Source organism: Onychomys torridus, chromosome 8, assembly GCF_903995425.1.
Source record: "Onychomys torridus chromosome 8, mOncTor1.1, whole genome shotgun sequence".
Classification (NCBI taxonomy): Eukaryota; Metazoa; Chordata; class Mammalia; order Rodentia; family Cricetidae; genus Onychomys; species Onychomys torridus.
Window position 1 is genome coordinate 63,404,601 of NC_050450.1, and position 19,454 is coordinate 63,424,054.

The window sequence follows — 19,454 nt, forward strand, 5'->3', positions numbered from 1 at the left end:
CCCAACTCCTGCTCCCTAGAGGATACTATGGCTTGGGACTAGGTAGGACCTTGTGGTGTCTTAGAAAAAGCAGTTTGTCTTTCAGAGGCAGACATCAGAGGGCAGTGTGTCTGCATGTGTGGCTGGAATGGGCAGAGAAAAGAAACCGGCAAGAGGGCAATCCTTACAGTGCCTGGGCTGACTGCACTCCCCAAGGGTAAACCAGCCAGGCTACTTAGGCTTTCTCAATCAGTGATAATTAGCATAATCGACTATAGAATAGCATTCATCTCAGAAACTCTGCAGATCCTTAGGAAAAGGCAGTTTCTTCTGTGCCGTCTTTGGCCTCTATCCAACACCTGGTACTATCCAAGCCTTCAAGTTCAGAGTTCAGAAGGTATGGAAGAGAAAGCAAAGAAGAGGGCCAGGAACCAAAAGAAACCAACTCCAAATTCTCAGATATCAGGATCCAGGATGCTTAAAAGCTGACTACCCAGGCAGAGCCTTGCCAAGTGTTCTTTCCCCAGCCTCTTCAGATGTAAAAACTCTGATTCTGTCACCAAGACCTCTGGCTTCTTTAGTCTGGGACTTAAGACTTCCACAAACGTAAGGTGAAACGTCTCACCAGTAAAGGCGTGAGTTGCCAAGCCTGATAACCAGAGCTCCACTCTGGACGCACATGGTTGGAGGAGAGAATCAGCGCCCTCTAGTTCTCTAACCTCCACATGATCATGGCTTGTATACGCACATACACAAAATAAATAAGCAGAATTTTAAGACACAAAATTAAAAAAAAAATGAGTTCCACCAAAAATGTGTTTGGGGGCTCAGAACTGCAAGTAATCTCTAGCTTGGTGCTGCCCTGGGGTTCTGTGTGCCAGACAAAAGAAGCTCAATCTTAAACCACTTTATTGTGCACCAGTCATAAGGGTGCCAGCCCCTGCTTGCACATCACTTTCCTCTCACGGGCTTTCTGGCCTTCTCATGTTTATCATAAATGAAGTCAATTAAGGCTGCCTGCACCTCTTTGCTCCAGTAAAGCACAGGGTTTATGTGAGTCCTGAGAACTGATAGTTGTCTTTAACTAGCCACGGTAAGAGTGCCACAGTGGAGTCCACTCGTTTAACAACAGGAGGGCATCAGGCAACGGGCTGCTAGAGCCAGTGGGAGCAGTTCAGAGACATCTGTTGATCCTTCACTCTGCAAACTGGTCCAAGAACTTGAGGTAGGCCTGACGCTGGGATGCAGCTGCTGGAATGAAGTGACCACCAGAGTGGGTGAGGGTGACAGCGCCAAGGAATTGGCTGGCCAATTGCATACTCTCCTGAGAAGGGATAACTCGATCAGTGTCCCCAAAAACATGAAGCGAAGGCATTGACAAGGGGCTCTGCAGGATGGATTCCTTAAAGCCACGGCCTCGGGGACAGAACCCCGACACAAGTATGATAAATCGCGGCAAGGGGAAGCGGGGATCGCCTGCCTGACTCAGGGCACACACAAAAGCTGCCAGTGCAGCCCCCTGGCTGAAGCCAAGAAGTCCGTCAAAAGGTCCCAGCGTGTTCAGAGCCTGTGCCACAGTTTCCAGGGCCGCCTCCAAACCCCTGCATGCTGTAGGCTCTTCCAGCGCGGAGAAAACATCTGCTTCCTGTTCAGAGAACCACCAGCCTCGAGGCTGCTCCTCCGGAGCACAGGGCCCTAGGAGCAGATGGGAGGAGAGCACAGGGTCAGGGTTAGAGGGGACCAGGGAGAAAGAGAGGGGGCAAAGCTTGGGGAAGACGCGACCAGGAGACTTGGTAGGGCGAGGGGAAAAGAGACACAGATAAAGGAGAAAATCCGGAAGCGCAGGCTGGAGCCTGGGTTAAAGGGAGTGGGTGAGAAGAACCGAGAGGACGCGGGGCACTTCCGGAGGCTTGTCTCACCGGAGTCTGGCCCGGCGCCCTCGGGAGCCGCTGCCTCGGGGACCGGGTGCGGCCCGCTGAGGCACACGAGCTCTGCGCGGCCCCGCAGCGCCTTTCTCAGCGCTCCAGTCTTCTCACGGAAGCCGCGCTCGCTCTGCCGGAAGCCCGCCAGGCACAGCACTCTCAGAGGCCGCCGCGCGGCCATGCTGCAGAGCCACCGGAAGCGGGCCTTTCCTGGGCGGAAGTGAGAACGGGGGGCGGGGCCCTGGCGGGCAACACCCAGAAGGCGGGGACTCAGAGAGGGCGGGCACTCCTAAGACAAAAAGGTGGGGTGTGGCTGTAAACACCTGCCAGGCGCGACGTCTCAGGGAGCCGTGGGTGCAGTCCTCTGCTCGGCGCAGCTGCAGCCCTCACAGGCCTGGGCTGGAGATGGGCCGCTCAAGCCCTGCTGCACCTGGGGGAGCCGACAAAGCCAGGTCTCACTACTGCGAGCTCCACCCGGCAAACCTGCATTTTCCCGGGTGTCCTCAGGGCGGCGGCCGTGGCTCACGTCGCTGGGGAGGCAGCCTAACTCAACTCCGCCATCGTTGATGTCCCTACCTTGCCCGGCTGGCCGAGACCTCGGGGTCCGGGGTCCCGACCGTGATTCACTGTCCACGGCCCTAAGGAGCTGCCGGCGTAGAAGTCCATAGGGTAGGGCTGCTGCCAGGGGATGTCCTTCAAGGCCACGGCCGCCTAGAGAAGAAAAACATGAAAGAATACTTCCCCCGCTCTGCATTAGTATATTTGACCACAGCCTAAGAAAGGTAGTATTCTTAGGATATAATTATTATATAATATATACTACAAAAAAAGAAATGTGAGGAGAGACTCATTTACACAGTGAGTCAGGTGTGGCGGCCCTTGCCTCCCAGCACTCCATAAACTGCAGCCAGTCTGGGCTACGACCAACAGTATAGACCAAGTGTCAGAACCAATTCTTAAACACAAACAAAAAAAGCTACAAACAAGATGGTGGCCCAACCTTGGAACATGATCAGGATGCCAGCCATCTCACAACCCTCTCTTGACAGGAGGTACAAAGCCCACTCTCCTGCAGACTTTCCAGATGTGGTTGTTACCTCATAGGGTGTCAGCAGTGGCTTGGGAAAGGCTGAACCCCAGTCAATGGAGAGGCGTGGACATGCCACCTGCACCCACCTAAGAAAAGAAGTCAGTAAAACTTGACATGGAGGCCACCTCTTTCTGAGGTACCACACTGAAGAACATGACCATTTATTTGTCAATAGGATGTTGTAGGATGTTGACAAATTGATTCTATTGTTTTAGGAGAACTATACTGTTGGGAAGATAACTAACTCGAAAGTGCTTGCCTTGTGGGCCAAGGTCTTGACCTTAACTCCCAGAACTATTGCATTTCAAAAAAAAAAAGTGTGGTGTGTGTGTGTGTGTGTGTGTGTGTGTGTGTGTGTTGTACCCCAGCACTAGGGAGGCCCAGACAGGTGGATTGCAAGCCAGCCTACTTGGCAAGCTCCAGGTCTGTGAGAGACCCTGTCTCAGAAAATTAGAGAAAGAGAGGGGATAGCACCTGAGGGTGGACACTGGAGCTCTACACATGCAAAAGAAAAAAAAATTCCAGCCGGGCAGTGATGGCACAGGCCTTTAATCCTAGCACTCAGAAGGCAGAGGCGTGAGTTTGAGGCCAGCCTGATCTACAAAGCAAGTTTCAGGATGTCCAGAGCTATTACACAGAGAAACCCTATCTCAATAAATCAAAAGAAAAAAGAACAAAAGGAAAAAAACTTTCACCTTAAGAGACTCAAGCTCAGGTCAGACCTTTACTCCATAAGCCATCGATCTCCCCGGTACCCTAAGAGCTTTCTGGGGGTAGTTCATTTGTGGGTAGTTACCTCCCCTAGAACCAGAGTATGTACATAGTACCCTCACACACTCAACCCACAAGACTACTATGATGGTCAGACAATGCAGGTGGCCCATGGTCAAGGGTGGCCCCTGCTAGATAGATGCTTGATAAATATGAAAATTTCAAGACCACACATGCAATTCCCATTGGCTCCATCCTTAAATCTGTGCTAGGAGAACCTGATTTCTAAGCTCCCTTCAGCTGTCATCCTACATAGGCAAGGTCGAGGAACTTACACATCCACCCCAGGAAATAGACTGAGCTTGCTGGGGAAGATCTCAGAGAGCAAAAGCCTCACGAAGGGAAGTCCCAAGTCTTTGAGCCGAGATTCCAAGTGCTGTTGGAAGAAGGAGGCCCAGTTGGAGTCTCTGTGATGAAACAGCCAAAGCGAGGTTCTTTGGCCTACAGCTACTTTCCCGTCAGCCCCTCCTCCTGATGCTGAGCCTCTCACCTCCAGGATCTTGGGACTACCCTGTCGGCCCAAAGTTCCCAGAATAAGGCCCCAGGACTTGGCTGAGCGTGCCGCAGCAATGGCTTCCTGGCGAATGGCCTGCATGCGCTGATGGTCATAGTGCTCTCTGGATAGGACTTTGCTATATGGGTCGTACCTGGAAAAAGTGCCAGGGTCACTGTGACAGCCAGAGTCACACTGGCTGAGTGGTTTCCTGACACAGGATCTAAGCAAGTAATTAAGAAATCTTGCCCCAGGCAGGAATAAGGATTGTAATGAGATCAACCCCACAGCTAGAGCAGGGGAGAGCAAGGCAGTGTTTTAGGAGCTTGGTATGACTCCCAGGTAGGCAACAGCAGTCCTGGGTCTAAATTCCAGTTGTGCCTCAGTTAGGGATGGCTGCCAATTAGTGAACAGGGAATGTGGAATAGCCTATTGTAGGCCTCCAGGGTGAGAACCCTGCCTCAGATGGCCAGCCCTCCCCAGCCCATACCAGTAAGCGGGGACATTAGGGACCCTGCCTCAGATGGCCAGCCCTCCCCAGCCCATACCGGTAAGCGGGGACATTAGGGTTGGCTATCATGACAGACTCCAGATGGAAGCGGCCATCTCCAAGATACCTACATGGAGGAAAGAGTGTGTAAGTGTGGTGTGGGGTAGCACAGGGGGTGCCCTGGCTCACAGGTCCAGATGACTGAGTCCTCAGCCCCCATGCTGCTGAAGACAGTCCTCAATTCACCTTAGGCCTCTCATATGTACAGCAAGGACCTGGACTTAGGTGCCTAGGAAACACCTCTAGCTGTGTATCCAGGCTTCTGTGGGAAAAGTAAAGGAAGTGCCAGGGCCAACGAAAGGCCACCTGGGCCCAGGAGAGCCTACTTTGAAAGCTGAGGGACAGTTTCTCTTTTATTAAGATCAACACAGACATAAGAAGTTGTGTCTAAGATGTTCTCTATACTCAGGGCTGGAGAGATGGCTCTTTCAGAGGACCTGGGTTCCATTCACAGCACCTAAACAGTGGTTCAAAGCCACCTGTAACTCCTGTCTGTCCTAGAGGACTGATGCCCTCTTCTGACCTCAACATGGACCAGGCTTACACGTAGCAAACGGACATACATGAAGGCAAAACATTCATACAAGAACAATAAAGAAGCTGGGTGGAGGTGATCCACTCACTAGGCAGTAATGTCACTCAGGAGGCAGAGGCAGGCAGATTTCTGAGTTTGAGGCCAGCCTGGTCTACAGAGGGAGTTCCAGGACAACCAGAGCTACACAGGGAAACCCTGTCTCAGAAATCCAAAATAAATAAAGACATAAAAAAATTTAACTGTATGTCATATAGGCCATAGAGGAGGTTCTAGGGTACACAGAGGCTACTCTTGAACCAAACAGCACTGGCCCCGTGCTGAGTTATAAGAGCTGCTATTTCCTGGTCTTCTGATTTCCAGCCCTGAACTAAGTAACTAACACACCTACACTGTTGCTATCCACAGGAAACACCCAGGGTCTGAGGACATTAATATACTCAAGCCACCCATAGCCACTCACATCCTTTTGTTTGCTTCTTTTTTTTTAGGAAAGGGTTTCTCTGTAGCCCTGGCTGACCTGAAACTCACTCTGTAGACCAGGCCAACACTCAGGGTATCTCCCTCAAGACACACCTTGAAGCCCCGGATGAAGAACATCCATTATACTGGCACATGCACATGCGGAATGGCCCTCAGGGAACAGGACTGACAGGTCTGGGCTCTGGAAGGCCTGAAGTGGGGCTAAGGGCAGGAGTGTCCTATGCAGGACCAGTACCCAAAGCCCCCAGGGGCGGGACAGAGCCAATGCCCTCCCATCTTTCTTGCCATTAGCTAGGAAAGAACTCCCCTCCAGAGGAGCTGTCGGCTCTGAGGCTGGCTGCATTCACACAACATTAAGCATTTCCATTACCTAAAATAATTAGGCGGCAGGAGACACACTGCTCCTGCTTGTTAGCTGTCCGGATGCTAAATTAATGGGGCTGCAGCCTGGGCGTGCCCATCCATCTTCTCCAATTACATTCCCTCCATTTCTACCCATCCTGATCCCTCCCATCAGGCCTTCTGAGTTCCGTCTCCACCCTAGGCATAGCCTTCTGGATGAAGGATGGAACACGGGAAGGTTCAAGTCAACCTGAAGTGTAGTCCCCACTTGGGCTCCATCTTGCAAGGTGACTTTGAACACACAGGTTAGGAGCTTCAGATTCAGCCTCTTTTCCTGAACCAGGAGCCTCAAGCTCCTTCCCTGAGCATGTTTTGTGTGTCTCTACAAACTAGCCTCCATTTTTAACTTACACAACAGCTTCCACATCCTTGGGTAGTCGAGGGGATGTGCAGCCTAGGATCTCCCCAGGGGACAGGGGCTTGCACTGTGGGACACTGACGTGATAATCAGCTTTCAGCTCCTGTGCAGCTGCCTGTATTGATAATGAAGGACGGGAAACAAGTAGCTGGGAGAAAGCCAAGGCCAGAGAGGAAGAGCTCAGAGCACCAGCACAGGAGCCAGGAGCACCCTGGAGAACCCTTTCTACCCCATGGGAGGCTCGAAGTCCTTCATCTACTTACCTGCAAAGTTGACACAAACTGAATAGTGCTGACCAGAGCAAGTGAACTGCCTGGGGTAAAGGTGAGGCGGACCGAGTCCAGAAGGTGGGCAGTATCTATCCGGATATCCACAAAGACATACAACACACGGAAGTCTTGGACTGATGTGTCCATGGGAACTACAGAGAAGAGTTCAAAAAAGTGTTCTAAAAAAGCAGGAGGAGCAGGAAGCCTGGCCCAGTCTCAGTCTTAGAAGTAGCCAGGACAGTGCCTTTGGCTTGGGAGATTAGGGAGAAGGAGGATCACAGTCTCCTGGAACTCTTTCTCATCACTTAGCTGGGTACCCAGTCTGTTCTACCACCATCAGCTTTTCAAACACCTGCACCTGCCAGGTGTGGCAACTCGCACCTGTAATCCTAGCATCTGGGAAGCTAAAACAGGAAGACAGCTGTTAGGTTCCAGGCCTTCCTGGGCTACAGAGTAAGACTGTCTCAAACAAACAAAAACATCAAACATGCACATCTGAGACAGTAGCAGGATTTCCAAGGCAGCCAAATCCTGAGGAAAGAGTCACCAGCAAAGCAGAAAGGCCAAAGCCATCCTGGAAACCAGAAGGGATTCTGTGCTTGCAAGTAGATATAACAAGAGGAACTCATGATGGAGATCAACCTGCAGCCTGCCTCCCTGCCAGGACTGGTGTCCCAGCCCACCATACCTAGACAGCTGTGGCCATAGTGCACCAGAAAGTCGACTCCCAAGGCCCTTGCAGTGAAGTCATCTACACAGCAAGCCCCGTAGGTCACATCACCCATCACCATCACTTCAGCCTCTGTGAACCTGGAGGGGTGGGGGTGGGGGTGGGGGAAACAATGGTCCAGCAATACAAGGAGTGAGTCGGGAGACAGTCCTAACTCTGGAGGCGTCTCGGGACCCAGCTCTTCTTTCCCTATGTCTTTTAAGTCCTTGAGTTGGCAGCTGCCAACCAAGAGTAGGAGGAGCGCAGCTGCCACCTCCCTCAGCCCTGGCAGCGGCTCCTGGAACAGTCGCTGTGTGAGGATATGTCTGCAGCACCCTGTCCAGCCCTAGACTGCAAGCAGGACCCCTACCCCACATGCAGAGTCCAACACGGACCCCAAGACTGAGTCATCCTTCCCAGGGCAGGGAAAAATTCCCCCCCAACCCCCACCCCCACACAAGCTCTGGCACTGTTGTTGTGTGGGCATGGATGTATAGATACACATGGCCACCCCTTGCCCAGACCTCACCAGCTCCCCACCCTTATGCAAAGCCATAGGTGCCCCAAGATGGGGAGGACCCATGTACAGCTCTCCTACAGCACATGGCGCTGCCCACACTCCTCATGCATCAGGAAGAGTGGGCTCTGGACAGCACATTGTTATGAGATCTGCTGCCAGGCCTGAATCACTGGGGGGCAGGGTGGGTAGGAAAGACCCTGCAGCCCTAAACTCACCGCTGGGACAGAGCAGGAGGTTGAGCTCTCCAGAGGAGAGACCGTACCTGAGCACAGATGCGGGCTTTGTGACTGGGCTCCCCCATTCCTCCTCTAGGGTGTAGTAGGGGAAACTGAAGCGCTGCCAATCTGCCCCCTCCTCCACCCCCTTCCCCAAATCAGACTGTGCACAGAAGCCGATTATTCAGCTCCTTAGAATGCAGCCCAGGCTCTGAGTCAGCCAGAGCACTTAATTTTTTATAGATTAAAATGTATGCAAATTGGCCTGAGCCCCAGAGAGCATCCCCAAGGGGCAAGAGGGTGGGAGCAGGGAAGTGGGTCTGTGGTGGCAGGGAGGGGGAGGGGGGAGGGCAGCAGCAGGGAAGTAGGAGGTTCTCAGCAGGAGATGACCTCCCCCTTCCTGCACCCCCCCTCCCTGTGCCCATGCTGGCTCCAGATGGCTGAGAGCTGCTCCCCCCCAGCCCCCAGCAATGGCTCATTGTCATGAAGAAACTTAGAAGGAGGGGGTGAGGAACTGAATACCTTTCCCTAGGCCTCTCTCTCCTCTGCCACCCATGCCTACTCCCACCCAAACTGAGTCTGAGAAGTAGATGCACCCTCTTCCACTCCCCAGCCCCTCACCCCCCACTCTGCCCCCACCCTTAACAGCCACACCCTCACCCACTTAGGTTCCTCCCAGATGCTACCACCTGTTCTGACCCAGAAACTGGCACTAACTTCTTTGCCCTTGTCTAGAGTATACAGGAGAAGGGAGTTTTGTGTTGAGTTTTTCCCTGTGTGCGCATCTGCTTGTCGGAGGCTTAGAGGCTAGCCAGTGGTCCAGAAGAGAAGATGATGCCAGCAGGTGTAACTATACTGGGCAAAGACTCAGCTTGCTCTCCGGTGCCCAAGCCTCACCTTTCCAAGATATCCACAATAGTGCAGGCAAAGAGGAGGAGGCCTTCTGGCATCTGTAAGGCCACTGCAAGACAAAGAAGACATGAAGGCAGAGAGCCAGAGATGGGACACAGGGACATGGCTGTGTCTGGGCAGGCACCCCAGCTCCAGCCTTTGGGGGCTCACCCTTCTTGGCGTGGGCTTGTTGGATCCTCCAGATGGTCTTGGGGATCTCAAAGTTGTAGTTAGAAGGCAGGGCTTGGACGGCAGTCTGCAGCTGGGGGTTGTTCAGGATCTCAGGGGGGATCTGATTGGCCAGTCGACCCCGAGAGATGCGACCTAGAACAAACATAAGGCCTGAGTCTGCATCTGCCCTAGACCACAGGCAGCCAGAGTCATTTCATCTGTTGACTCTAGACTGAAGGCCCAGATTCCACACACAGAGGACATCCACCCAGCTTTGGTTCAACTGAATTCATCCTACAGATAGAGACAACCCACAAACCAGGGGGAAAACCTGCATAATGTACTTCTATGCTGTGCAGTCATAACAGGGGTATGGCTCACTCCTCAGGACTAGAAACAGCACAGAAAAGGCTAAAAAGCAAAGGAGAGTGAGTCTGGTGACCCAGAAGTCCCATGGACGTGGTCCACATTGACTAATCCATGCCTTCATCCCCTCCTCATCTAAAAGGGTAATAAAGCTGGACGTGGGGTGTACCCCTGAGGCAAGAGAATCAAGTGTCAAGACCAGCAAGGGCAACATAAAAACCTTGTCTCAAAAAAAACCCCAAAAACCCATCTCTAAATTTGAGGCTAGCCTGGCCTATATAGTGAGTTCCAAGACATCCTGAGTGACATAGAGAGACCCTGTCTCAGAAAACAACAAAAAAACCCACAAAAATCAAGGGTGAAGAAAAGGTAAAGTGCTTGTCACACAGGTATGAGAATGTCAGTTCAGATCCCCAGCACCCATGCCAAAAAATACCTGGTCACACACACACACAAAAGCCGGGCAGTGTGGGGTGGCACTCGGGATCTCTGTAAGTTCAAGGCCAGCCTGGTCTACAGAGTGAGTCCCAGGACAGGACAGCGCTGTTACACAGAGAAACCCTGTCTTAAAACTGCGACCCACACACACACACACAAAAAAAAAAAAAAAAAAAAAGAAAGAAAGAAAGAAAGAAAGAAAGAAAGAAAGAAAGAAGAAAGAAAGAAAAGAAAAAAGCTGGTCACAACGCAGGCCTGCAATCCCAGTGCTGCGGCTTGTTGGAGAGCCAGCCTCGGCAAATCAATGAGCTACAGTTTCACTGATACTGAATCAGAAAAGGCAAGTGGTGTGCTGGAGAGCCAGCTCAGAGCTGTGAGCACTTGTTATGACAACAGCCTGTAACTCCAACTCCAGGGGATTCAACACCCATTTCTGGCCTCCAGGGGTCCCTGCTCACGTGTGCATACAAGAAACACACACATAAATAAAAAATAAATCTCTTCCTCCTCCCCCCTGGACAGGGTTTCTCTGTGTAGTTTTGGAGCCTGTTCTGGAACTCACTCTGTAGCCCAGGATGATCTTGAACTCACAGAGATCCTCCTGCCTCTGCCTCCCGAGTGAGTGCTGGGATTAAGGTATGCGCCACTACCACCTGGCAAAAAATAAATCTTAAAAAAAATAAAATAAATAATAATAATAACAATAATGGAGCTGGAGAGATGGCTCAGTGGTTAAGAGCACTGGCTGCTCCTCTCTGGGCGTGCAGGCATACATAAAGGCAGAACAATGTATATATAATAAATAAATATTAAAAAGAAAAAACTATTGGGGGAAAAAATGAAGGTGGAGGCCTGGAAAGATGACTCAGCATGAAGGTACCTGCCTGAGTCTGAGGACCTGAGTCAGTTCCCTGAACCAATATGGTAAAAGAGAACTGACTCCCTTCAGTGATATTAGGATCTCCACACGCTCATATACATAACAAATACATATTTACTTTACTCTTTTTTTTTTTCCTGAGACAGGGTTTCTCTGTGTAGCCTTGGCTGTCCTGGAACTCACTCTGTAGATAAGGCTGGTCTCAAACTCAGAAATCCACCTGCCTCTGCCTTCCAAGTGCCAGGATTAAAAGAGTGTCACATGCCTGGCTTAAAAAAAAATCTTGCTGGCCAGTGGTGGCACACGCCTTTAATCCCAGCACTCGGGAGGCAGAGGCAGGCAGATCTTTGTGAGTTTGAGGCCAGCCTGGGCTACAAAGTGAGATCCAGGACAGGCACAAAACTACACAGGGAAATCCTGTCTGGGGGTGGGGGGAGGACAAACAAACAAACAACAACAACAAAAAAACTTTTTTAATTAAAAAGAAGATGGGGCTGGAGAGATAGCTCAGCGGTTAAGAGCACTGGCTGCTCTTCCAGAGATCCTGAGTTCAATTCCCAGCACCCACATGGTGGCTCACAACCATCTGTAATGAGATCTGGTGCCCTCTTCTGTATACATAATAAATAAATCTTAAAGAAAAAAAAGAAGGTGGAAAAAGCAAGATACCCGACACTGACCTCTGGCCTACACACACACATATACACTCACACACACATATACACACACACATACATACACACTCACATATACACACATATACATACACACTCACATATACACTCACATACACACTCACATGTACACCCATACACACACATATACACTTACATACATACACACTCACACACACATACATACACACACACACACACACACACACACACACACACACACACACACGGCATGGTAGAGAAGGCCTGTAATCTCTGCTACTTAGGAAGTTAGGCAGGAAAATAAAATCGAAAGTTCACAGCCAGCCTGAGCAACTGATTCTGACTTTGTCTCAAAATGAAAAGTGAAAAGGATTAGGTGTATAACTCAGACTGCTCGCAACGCACGTACAAGGCCCTGGGTTCAATCCCCAGTATCTGTCTCCTCTGTGTGTGTGTGTGTTGTGTGTAACTTTTTAATTTTGTTGTTGTTGGTGGTGGTCATGGTGGTTTGTCTAGGCTACAGGGAGTCTCAAATTGAGTCTCAAAACAGCCACAATTGGGGGCGGGGCTGAGGGCGGGGCAGCTCAGTGGTTTTGTAACTCCAGCTCCAGAAGAATCTGACAGGATCTTCCTACCTCTTCAGGCACCCCTACAGGTGACACACAGACACATAAGTAAAAATAAACTTAAAAAAAAAAATTTTAATTAAAGGGAAATAAGCACCATACATTGAACTAACAAGTTCCCTAGTCTGTGGCCCTTACGTTCAACCTAGGAAGGCCAGAAAGAATACACTTTAGTGCCATCAGCGACAAACAGGTAAGAGTGACTTTACACCTGGGAGCGACACTCCAGCCTGGGCAGAGAGGTACACAAATACAGCCTTGAAGACAAAAGAAAACACTGAGGCCAGCAGACAGCCTAGTGGGTAAAGGTGCCCGCCTCCAAGTCCGAGGACCTGGGCTCCATTCCTGAGCCCCACATGGGGAAAACGGACTCTTCTGGTTGTTCTTTGACACCCCCCCCCCACAGGCACTGTGACACATACCGTCAAATAAGCATAAGTAATGTAAAATAAACAAAATGAATGTGTTAAAAAAAACTAAATTAAAAAAATACTCAATTTCTGGTTAAAAAAAAAAATACTGAGGCTCATCAGCAAGGACTTATCCTGAACCTCCTATTGTCCCCGGTATTGATGGTATTTCACTAGGAGCCAGTTTGGAGATATGAGAAGACAAGAAATTAATTTAGACATCCCATAACTACAGAGCCCGTGCTATGTATCAGAACTTCTGCTAGGCACCTATGATACAAGGGATCCTTCCAGACCCGTACTTGCATCTACTGTGGTGGAGGGGTACCCTGAAGAACTCTATAGCTTGGTAGGGGCCCTTAGACAACATTTACATATTATCGCTGTCAGAGCGTTTGGTCAGTTGTTTTCATGGCCTTGAACAAACTAGCTTGGACTCGCCGGCTTCCCCGCACAATATCTTAAAACAGGTCTTTTTGGTCATGGCATGTGCTAGCATGAGGAGCAGGAGGCACCTCCTCCTTTATCAAGGCTGTCATCTTCTGTGTGCATCAGTATCCCCCGCCCCCCAGTTGAGTAGAGATCCTTAGGTCAAGGGAGTATTCTAGTCCCTACACCTAGCACAGGGCTGGCATTTAGTGGGCGCTGGCTAGTTCCTGGTGAAGGATACCAAGTGCCTCTTCGCATAAATAAAAGCATTCCTTGTCCACGTGTAAAACGCACCACGGTCCCTTCCCCCCGGATCCGTCTTATCCGTCACTCTTCCGGGGTCAGTCTGCCAACCCGGGATAGGGTGTAGTTTCGCCTTGAGGATCATAAACTCCCAGGAGGGACAGCTCTTCACGTCCCGAAAGACTGGTCCCTGGGGCTCTGGTGATGGAAGCCCAGAACTTCTAACAGCATGAGACTCTCGGGTCTCGAGGAGAAAGGAGTCACCTCCCGCCCTGTCCCTGACCTGGGGGTCCCACCCGAAATGCAAGGTCTGGAGGCCACAGCGTTGCTGCACCCACCTCTGCCAGGGCCGACCCGGCTTCCTGGCTCCGCTGTCTCCGACACAACAAGCGCCGCCATCACCCTGGAACCCACGTGGGGACCAAAAAGGCAGTGCTGGAAGAACGCGGAGAACCCAGACAGCACTATCGACCGCCGAGCGGCCAGCAAAGGGCGGGGATTCGCGCAGGGCGGAGACTAAAGAGATGTGGGCGGTGCTACAACGGGCCGCCTTTGGCCCCAAGGGTCTGGACTCTCAGGACTCGCCCCGTCCTCTAGTGGTCTCAGCCCACTGCAATTGCCTTCTGAGCGACCTTGTGCCCCCATGCTCTTCCTGGCCTGGTTCTGCTGACCTGCCGGGCCTTCCTGTTGCTCCCCACCCTCACCCTCGTTCTTTCTGATAAGCAGTAGTCCGTCAGTCGACATGAACACCTTCTCTAACTCAAAGGACTGCTATCCCAACAAGATGGAGCCTTAGTGCCTACCAGCCCAGCTCCCAAGCTGACAGCTTGGTGTGGATTGCTGTGAGCCCACCGTGTGGAGGGTTGATGTGGGAGAAGTTGGCACTCAAAAGAGCCTGGAAACTGAAAAGGCTTTCTTGGAAGGATGGGGCAGCCTGAGGCCTCCAATTCCCTAAACCTTCTGGGTCCTGGCAAGCCTTTGCCCTGTCTAGACTGTCCTTCAGGCAATAGCCTTTTTTCTGATCGGTGGACAGCACTCCTGGGACCCCGAAGAGAAGGCAGAGCAGTCAATGAGACAGCCTTGACCTTTGGAAGAACAAAGCACCCGCAGAGCTGACCCTCAGCAGTCTGCACCACCGAGCGGTGGTCACCAGGACTCTGAACTCGCCCCTCCCACCCTCCTCTTTGTGCAGTGGGACCATGAGCATAGCTGTCCCTTTAAGACAGCTCTGTGGCCTAAGGCTCCCCTGGAGGCCCTCCCTGCTTGGAAACCCCTAATTAAGGTGCAGAGAGATGTAAAAACAAGCAGCCAGGGACAGGCCTTGCCTGGGAGGCTGCTAGAGGAGAGATAGGTAGGCAGGCTGGGAGTGAGCAACCAAGGGAAGGGGTGCAAAGGGTCAGTGCCCCTCAGTCTCTGCCACTCTGAGGACAGGGATGGCTTAGCTCAGGATGTGTTCATCATGGTACAGTCTTTGTTCACCTTGATAAGAGTCCAACGTGGGCTTCCCATGTCTCTGGACATCCCCAACCCCTCAGAGTGCAGGGTCTGAGCTCCAGGAGCCCACTCTGCCCCCTTGGCATACCAAAACCTAGTCTCCCTGTGGACAGCTTCCTCTCTGGCTTTAGCTTTAATTTCCACGGTGGAAAGATTGTCACCAATGGTGCGGTGGCTTCTCCCCAACAGCTGCCTCATCCCCTAGGGCCTTACCTGGTCAGAGGTATGCCCATCTCCTAATATTGCTGTATTGCTTCCCATCACTAATGAGCAGCTCTGCCCCCACTATGAAGCCAGGTGTTACAGAGGAACACTGCAGCTCCAAACAATCAGGAGTGTGTCCCTAAGACTGTGCCATGCAGGACAAGAGTAAGCTGCCATTCAGCTTAGATTGAGGATAGTTCCATCTGTCCATGGGGGTCTCCCTTCCTGGGTTACTCAGAAGTCTGAGTAATTACTGCCTGCTGAGAAGGCAGGCTCAATGTAACCCCCTCCCCCATTATACCACAGCACCCACCTACAGCCACCCCCATCCCCTGGCTGGACTCCAAGTCAGCATTCAGCCCTCCCGAATCCCAAAATAACAGCTTCTCACACTCATGCCGCCCAACTTTACCCAACATATTGGAGTTTGTGGGGCAGGGGGTCGTGGGGAGGCGGCGTGGGAAGGTGGGAAAGGGAATTGCACACCCTCATTGGTGCCCACACTTTGTCACTGATTACTGGGTGTTCTCGAGCAAACTGTTTAACCTCTCTGGGCCTTAGCTTTCTGGATTGCCTCCACAGCTCTCGGCGTCCTAGAGTTTAGTCTGGCAGGACTCAGGAGAGCCCTACAGCTGGCAGGGACTATACTTTGTGTTCCCGACCCCAGAAGGACCAAGCTGAGGAATGTTCTCAATGAGGTTTCTTCAGATCTTCAAACAGTGGTGCATTCTGTCCCTCCTGGCATTCCATCCTCCCTGGATGCCCTTACCTCTCAACCTGTTGAACCCAGACCTCAAGGGCACCTCTTCTGATTCTCCCTCATACCTGATGCTGCTTGCTAGTCAGCCCTTTCCTGCTGCACCTTGTAACTTTTGTTGTGTTTGAACCTAGCTAGTGGGTCTTTCTTCTCTCTTATCAAATGCTTTTGATCGTCCTGAGGCCTGTGTCCTGAGCTTAAACCTTAGGGCACTGAGTGCCTGAATGTAATGGCCTTGCTTTTGATCTTCCTATCACGCTGAGTTTAATCCACAGAGGACTTCTACTAGATCTCTGTTTAGATGGCCGCTGTCAAATCAGCTCCATCCCCACCGGGAACCCCAGCCCAGATCAGCTCCTGAGCAACACCCCATTTGTTTTTCTTCCAGGCACTACCATCTCATCTTGACTTCCTCATTTGTCCTATTAGAAAGTAAACTTCAGGAAGACAAAGACCTCTTTTCCACTAGCAGAATTTCCACATAGTGTAATTTATATATATATATATGTGTGTGTGTGTGTGTGTGTGTGTGTGTGTGTGTGTGTGTGTGTGTATGTATGTATGTATGATGTATGTATGTATGTATGTTCAATGAGTGACCTGGTCCAGTCTTTTTTTCCTTTTTTTGGAGTCCTTCTTATCTCCGGCCAGTAGGGGGTGCCGGCCTCCACCTAGGATCTCTGCTGGCTTGAACCTTCTCGGCACTTGGCCCAGAGGGCCCCTACAGGACCCGCTTTCCAGGAGGTACCTCCTGCCGGTTTGGAGAATCCTCGCACGGGCGGGTTTTGTGTAGGACCAGTGGGGACCAGCGGCCCTCCAGCCGGAGACAGTCCACCTGAACTCCCATTAATTCCTTATAGGATTTTCAACTGGACCTCCTCGAATGCTAGCTGTCCCGCACATCTCCCCCAAAAGAACAGTGTCTTGGGACTCGGGATGAGGAAACCGCTATTTCGCCAGAGCTGTTCTGGGCGGGCAGGGAAGAACCGTCGAGCCTTGCAGGAGGAAGGGGCACCGGTCAGGGTGGAGACGGGACAAGGGTGTTGGACTTATGATCAGGACTCCGGGCGAGTACACGCTTCCAGCCGCTTCTCTCCATGACCTCCAGCCGCGAAGGGCGAGCTGGCGGGGGCTGGGCTGCGGGTGCGTGCTCGGAGAAGCCTGCGGGGCCGGGGAGGGCGGTTCTAGTGGCCCGACGACCGACCAAGGACTAGGGCAGGTACTTGGACGGACGCGGGCCGAGGATCGTCCCCGGGGGCAGGTGCAGCGAAAACACCTTGGGAGGCGGCGCCGCACGGCTGAGCGCTGCTGCCCTGGGAATAGGACGGCGCTCCGCACCGCGAGCTGAGAGCACTTTCATAAATTTTGTATGGGAGGCGCTCCGTGAGCGGGGGCGGGGAGCAGAGCGGGAGGGAGGGAGCTGAAGAGCGAGGGAGGGAGGGAGGGAGGGAGGAGGAAGAGAGGTGGGGGAAGCCGGGGGGAGGAAGGGAGGCGCCCCGCTCAGCGGATCGCTTAGTCCTGCAAACGCGCGCCGGGCGCTTTCCCCGGAGCTGGGCTGTGCGTGCGAGCGCCCTTTTGCAGCAGCCACTGTCCGAGGGGGCGGGGAAGAGGGGACATCGGCCGGCCGGCCGGCCAGGGGGCGGCGTCCCCCCTCAAAACCGCCTGCAAAGTGTTTGGGGCGGCACAATCAGGCCGCCTGCTCGGCGGAGCAAGCCACTCGCCCCGGGGCTGAGCGAGCGCACCGGGTTGGTTGGTAGCGCCGCGGTTGCTAGCGGGTGCGGGTGCCGGTGCTCTGGGCGCCGGGCTTGGGCTCACCATGCCCCTGCGGGACCGGGTCGCCGGGCACAAGCGGATTCCCGGCTTGCCCCCGCCTCGACGCGCTCGGATTAGCTGCAGCTGGCGCCCAGGGATTTGAATTTGGACCCCAGGAGGGAGCGCGCCTAGGCCGACCTCGGAGTGGCGGCCCCGCGGCCAACATGCTTCGCAAAGGTGAGTGGGAACCGTAGGAGCAAGTTGGAGTTGAATGGAACCGGGCAGAGTCTCAAGTCCCCGGAACCGTCGAGCTCCAGGGAAATGGGTCCCGGAAGCAGCCCCCTGCTAGCTGGCTGGCTTTTGTCACAGACACCCGCCGTGAGCCTGCTGCTGGAGCTGAGATCCTGTTGGTGGCCTGTTGCGAAACACGGGGTTTGTGCATGGATCGAGTGGCCAGGCCCCAGGGGTCTGTCTCGAGGGCTCAGAGACCAGCGTAGAAGCCTTTGGTGAAAAGGGAGCTGGTCTCCGGGGACCTTTGCTTTGTTGCCATTCTAAAGTTTTGCACTTGCTCCATCCCCTGCGCGGGCACCCGCCCCTGCTTCTGCTGCTTCAGCGCCGGGTACTACCCGCACTCGGGTGCAGCCAGCGGTCAGTCAGCGCGCGACCCCGGCGCTCACCGCAGGTCTTAACACGGCATCTTCCTAGCATCCTAGCCTTATCCCCAGGGACAAGCCCTGAGCGAGCACTCAGAGACCGAGGATGGGGAGTGGCAAGCGCCAGAAGTCCGGCTCCTCAAACTTTCCTAATGCCTAGATCAGAGGCACGCGACAGCGAAGGCCGTGCTGGCAGTGTGCGCGGCCGGAGCCAGGCTCCACTTGACGGGCGCTGGCTCGGTGACCACCTCGCCCAGACTCCCCGGCAGCAGGAGCGCAGCAAAGTTGGCGCGGGTGCCGGGGAAGTCCTGCCGCGCCCCCACGTGGTTGCCGTTCTAGGTGCTGTCCCTCCAGCCCAGAAAGGGCAGGTGACCACACGTGAGCCCGCGGACCGGTCACCCTCACTTCCCCGCCTCTGCATGTGTCTCTTTGCTCCGAGGTCCCATTGGTCTGGCTGTGGCGCCCCTCTGGGACCCCCTTGTCCCTAGCCTGGGCCCGGCGGCTGCTGAGCCACGGTGTCTGCTGCTGGCTGCTCCCGCCCTGCGGGAGCTAGCTGAGGCGGGAGCTCAGGTAGCGGAGGGGCCTGATCCCTGCGCTCCGGCGCTCCAGCCTTAATCCGCCCCTGTTTCCATGGCAACAGACCGAGGTGTCGTAAGCACAGGATTCTGACCTCACAGCAGGATGGGGAAGGAGAAAACGGGCAGGGGGAGGTGGCAGAGGTGGGGGAAGCGAAGCCCCATGATGAGAGGACAGAAGCAGATACCCGATGATGGGGGAGAGCCAGATAAGCAGGTCAGACAGGTGGGTGAAGAAGCCACGCCTTCCGTATGAGCAGTAAAGGCTGAGTGGTGGTCCAGCCTCAGGCAACCGTGGAGGCTTGGTTGCTCCACCGTGTAAGAACAGTCACAAACTTGTGTATGACTTGTGCCCTCCACGTGGGTCGGTACAGTGCGGAGAGCCTTTCGCTATGGTGTGGGGCAAGTCTCTGCAGTAGTTAGAGGAGACGCTTTGCTGTTGACACCCCAGTTCCTTTCTCTGCAGAAAGACATGGAAAGTCATTTCAGCCACTCAGCAGTGCTGGAGTGTTGACCAGTGTGTCTGCACAGGAAGGTGATTTTAGAGAGCTGAAGACAGCGCAGTCTGAAAGGCCCAGGCATAGAGCATAGGCACTCTAGTGAGAAGGCTTCTCAG

The 19,454-nt window shown here is 53.2% G+C and overlaps 3 protein-coding genes across 4 annotated transcripts in view; 1 reads left to right on the forward strand and 2 right to left on the reverse strand.

Moving 5' to 3' along the window:
• Positions 1-871: 871 nt before the first annotated feature.
• Positions 872-2,228, reverse strand: Ovca2 (OVCA2 serine hydrolase domain containing). The gene is made up of 2 exons (XM_036197610.1): positions 1,899-2,228; positions 872-1,674 (listed from the first exon to the last, which is right to left on the reverse strand). Exons 1-2 carry the CDS (start codon positions 2,080-2,082, stop codon positions 1,175-1,177), a joined length of 684 nt encoding a protein of 227 aa, XP_036053503.1. The 5' UTR covers positions 2,083-2,228; the 3' UTR covers positions 872-1,174.
• Positions 1,614-13,850, reverse strand: Dph1 (diphthamide biosynthesis 1). Of its 2 annotated transcripts, none has more exons than XM_036197608.1 (13): positions 13,742-13,850; positions 9,356-9,508; positions 9,191-9,254; positions 7,538-7,659; positions 6,844-7,001; positions 6,574-6,695; positions 4,804-4,872; positions 4,253-4,409; positions 4,038-4,138; positions 2,999-3,077; positions 2,478-2,612; positions 2,225-2,331; positions 1,614-1,674 (listed from the first exon to the last, which is right to left on the reverse strand). In XM_036197608.1, exons 1-12 carry the CDS (start codon positions 13,800-13,802, stop codon positions 2,242-2,244), a joined length of 1,311 nt encoding a protein of 436 aa, XP_036053501.1. In that variant the 5' UTR covers positions 13,803-13,850; the 3' UTR covers positions 1,614-1,674; positions 2,225-2,241. The 2 variants fall into 2 exon arrangements, with proteins under 2 accessions (XP_036053501.1, XP_036053502.1); XM_036197609.1 differs by having other exon boundaries at positions 1,616-1,674; positions 2,229-2,331.
• Positions 13,851-17,346: 3,496 nt separating this feature from the next.
• The window catches only part of Rtn4rl1 (reticulon 4 receptor like 1), a 74,251-nt gene continuing 72,143 nt past the window's right edge, over positions 17,347-19,454 (forward strand). Inside the window, exon 1 of the mRNA XM_036197656.1 lies at positions 17,347-17,847. Coding sequence (XP_036053549.1) covers positions 17,835-17,847 — 13 coding nt within the window. The 5' untranslated portion in view covers positions 17,347-17,834. The remainder of the gene's footprint in view (positions 17,848-19,454) is intronic.

Coding starts and splice junctions, on each gene's coding strand:
- Ovca2 (XM_036197610.1), bottom strand. CDS start 2,082: ATGGCCGCGCGGCGGCCTCTGAGAGTGCTGTGCCTGGCGGGCTTCCGG. Junction 1,675..1,898: donor GGGCGCCGGGCCAGACTCCG/GTGAGACAAGCC, acceptor ATCTGCTCCTAG/GGCCCTGTGCTCCGGAGGAG.
- Dph1 (XM_036197608.1), bottom strand. CDS start 13,802: ATGGCGGCGCTTGTTGTGTCGGAGACAGCGGAGCCAGGAAGCCGGGTC. Junction 9,255..9,355: donor ACAAGCCCACGCCAAGAAGG/GTGAGCCCCCAA, acceptor TTTGTCTTGCAG/TGGCCTTACAGATGCCAGAA. Junction 2,613..2,998: donor CACTGCTGACACCCTATGAG/GTAACAACCACA, acceptor TTTCTTCTCTAG/GCGGCCGTGGCCTTGAAGGA.